The sequence below is a fragment of the Eimeria tenella genome, genomic scaffold (genome assembly GCF_000499545.2).
Source record: "Eimeria tenella Houghton genomic scaffold, Eth_scaff24, whole genome shotgun sequence".
In the NCBI taxonomy this organism is placed as follows: domain Eukaryota; phylum Apicomplexa; class Conoidasida; order Eucoccidiorida; family Eimeriidae; genus Eimeria; species Eimeria tenella.
In genome coordinates this window covers 82036-85348 of record NW_013542262.1, presented here as the reverse complement: position 1 = coordinate 85348, position 3313 = coordinate 82036, and the positions used below count along the sequence as shown (strand labels likewise).

The following is a 3313-nucleotide window of genomic DNA, read 5'->3' as shown; positions in this document are numbered from 1 at the left end:
CCCTAAACCCTAAACCCTAAACCCTAGGCTGGAGCCCGCGGGAGAAACAGCCCCGCGCCCTCTTTTCCACAAACCCGAAACCCCACCAAGCCCCAGCAGCAAGCCGTAAACCCCAAACCCCAAACCCTAAACCCTAAACCCTAAACCCTAAACCCTCGCATCTCTTCGCAAAAGAGTTCGTGCGTTTCGCCTCCAAGCGCAGCGCGAGCGGGTGCTTGGGCCAGGGCTTAACTGCGCAGGAGCGCTGCGTTTAGGGTTTAGGGTTTAGGGTTTAGGGTTTAGGGTTTGGGGTTTGCAGGAAGCGCGTTGGACCTGGAGGCTGCGCAAAGGTGCACAACAGTTTATTTGGTGGAAAGAAGAAATGAAATGCTTCCTCCCCTCCTCACTTCCAACTTGTGCTCCCTGGTGTACGTACACCCCACAGCAGCAGCAGCAGCAGCAGCAGCAGCACTAGCAGCAGCAGAAGCAGTAGCAGCAGCAGAAGCAGCAGCAGACGCAGTAGCAGCAGCAGCGGAAGGGTGGTGCTGCCGGCCCGCTCTTTTCGCTTTCTTAGCGAGCTATAAACCCTAAACCCTAAACCCTAAACCCTAAACAATAAAAAGAGATAAATAAACCCCGAAAAGACCCAAATAAACAACAAAAGAGATAAACAAACCCTAAAAACAAACAAACAATCAACAAACAATAAACAAACAAACAAACAAATAAATAAATAAATAAATAAATAAATAAATAAATAAATAAACTCCTTTGTGGTGTTTTGCAAAGGGAGGGCCAAGACCGTTTGGCGTTTTCAGTTTTGTTTTTAATCGACGAAAAAGGGTTTGTGATAAAAGAAGAATTTCAAAAAACAATTATCAACTCCCGCAAAACCCTCACTTACCAGCAGGCCCAGGACATCATCGACGACCCCACCGACCAGTCAGGGTTTAGGGTTTAGGGTTTAGGGTTTAGGGTTTAGGGTTTAGGGTTTGGGGTTTAGGGTTTGGGGTTTCGGGTGGGGTTTGGGGTTTAGGGTTTAGGGTTTCGGGGGTGAGGTTTAGGGGTTGGGGGGTGGGGTTTAGGGGCTGGGGGTTGGAAAGGAATTGAAAGGAAGTAAACAGGGGCTAGGGTTTAGGGTTTAGGGTTTAGGGTTTAGGGTTTGTGGTTAGGTCGGAGTTGGCGGAGAAGCTGCGTCTTTTGCTTTTTCTTGGAAAGCAAATTCGAAAAAGAAGAAAAGCAAAAGGGGCTTTAGAACTTGCAAGTGCTGATGTGCAAATTATCAAGAAGCAGCTGCAGCAGCAGCAGCAGCAGCAGCAGCAGCAGCAGGGAGCAGCAGCAGCAGAATTCGCTGCTGCAGCAGCGACGGCAGAAGGAATTGATGTCGCTTTGTACCAAGCAAGAGAAACTAATAAAATGGTATTTTATTTATTTTATTTATTTATTTTTTAAATTCATTTTACTCATTTTATTTATTCGTTTATTTCATTTATTCATTTATTTTATTATTTTATTTATCCATTTGTTTTAGTTATTCTATTTATTTATTCATTTATTTTATTTATTCTTTTTATTCTATTTATTTTTTTGTTTATTTAATTTATTTAATTTATTTAATTTATTTAATTTATTTAATTTATTTTATTTTTATATTTTTTTATTTATTCTATTATTTTATTTACTTTGTTTATTTTATTTAGTTATTTCTTTTGGTTTATTTCATTTAATTATTTTGTTGGTTTATTTCATTTATTTTATTTCATTACTTTTTTGGTTTATTTGATTTTTTAATTTGTTTTGTTTTAGTTTATGTCATTTCACTTGTTTTATCTCACTTGCTTTATTTAATTTTATTTGTTTATTTGATTTATTTTATTTTATTTTGTTTTGTTTCATTTTGTTTTGTTTTATTTTGTTTTATTTTGTTTTATTTTGTTTTTGTTCCATTATTTTTATTATTGTTTATTATCGTTATTATGTTTTAATCTTCTTACCTTTTTACTTTCCTTTTATCTTTTGTTTTTATTTTATTTTAATTACCCTTTTATTTTATTTTTAATTTCTAATTTTTATCTTCTGTTTGAATCTTTCTTTTATTTTTTATCATTTGCTTTCATTAATATTACTTTTATTACTTTTACTTGATTTTTATTGTGAACTTATTTATTATTTATTTATTGTTCATTTATTATCATTTGTTTATTTATTATTTATTGTTCATTTGTTTCTTTATTATTTATTATTTATTTATTATTTATTTATGTTTGTTTATTATTTATTTATTATTTATTTACTTATTTTTTATCATTGATTATTCATTTTCTTATTTATTGATTTATCTATTTACTATTTATTTACTATTTAGTTATTTATTTATTTATTTATTATTTATTATTTATTCCTAATTATTTATTTAAGTTCTTTAAATACACATTTGTTCATTATATATTTATTTATTATTTAGTATTTACTATTTATTTCTTTTTTTACTATATCTCATTATTATTACTTCATTATTTACTTATTTTTTTAATTGATTTGTTATTGATTTATTTGTTCACTTATTTATTTATTTATTCACTTATTCTTTATTTATTTTTATTTATAGATTTACTATTTATTTATTTATTTATTTATTCATTTATCATTTATTTATGTATTGTTTATTTATTTATTATTAAATTATTGTTTATTATTTATTCATTTATTTATTATTTATTTATTTATTTATTTATTTATTTATTTATTTTAGGTTGAAGACTTTATGCTGTTGGCCAACACTGCAGCAGCTCGACTCATTTATAAACACTTTCCAAAAAACGCGGTTTTGCGAAAACACCCAAACCCTAAACCCTCGTCTTTGGAAACCCTCAAAACCCTTCTCGCCTCCCGAGGCTTTTCGGACTTCGAGTAAACCCTAAACCCTAAACCCTAAACCCTGGCGCGGACTCACTGTCCAGTTCAGCTCTGGTCCCAAAGTCCTAAACCCCAAGGAAGCTCTAAACCCTAAACCCTTGCGAAACCCTAAACCCTAGCAGAACCCTAAACCGTAGCAGAACCCTAAACCCTAAACCCTGGTAAAACCCTCAACCCTAGGGAATAAAACCTATGCCCTGAACGCGAGGCAAAGCCCAAACCCTAAAGCCGAGGGAAGCTCTAAACCCTAAACCCTAGGGAAGTTCTAAACCCTAAACCCTAGGGAATCCCTAAACCCTAAACCCTCACTGAGCTCGCAGCCAAATTTATTTCAAGAGACTCCCCGTTTCTTTTCCGCAGCAGCGCGCACCCACAACACCGCGAGAGCCCAGGGTTTAGGGTTTAGGGTTTAGGGTTT

General features: G+C 33.7%; 1 protein-coding gene across 1 annotated transcript in view; it reads left to right on the top strand.

Moving 5' to 3' along the window:
* The window catches only part of ETH_00003620 (mitotic control protein dis3, putative), a gene marked incomplete at both ends in the record, with an annotated part of 2088 nt that extends 261 nt beyond the window's left edge, over nt 1–1827 (top strand). The window contains 4 exons of the mRNA XM_013374941.1: nt 341–407; nt 769–921; nt 1152–1398; nt 1786–1827. Coding sequence (XP_013230395.1) covers nt 341–407; nt 769–921; nt 1152–1398; nt 1786–1827 — 509 coding nt within the window. The remainder of the gene's footprint in view (nt 1–340; nt 408–768; nt 922–1151; nt 1399–1785) is intronic.
* Nucleotides 1828–3313: the final 1486 nt, after the last annotated feature.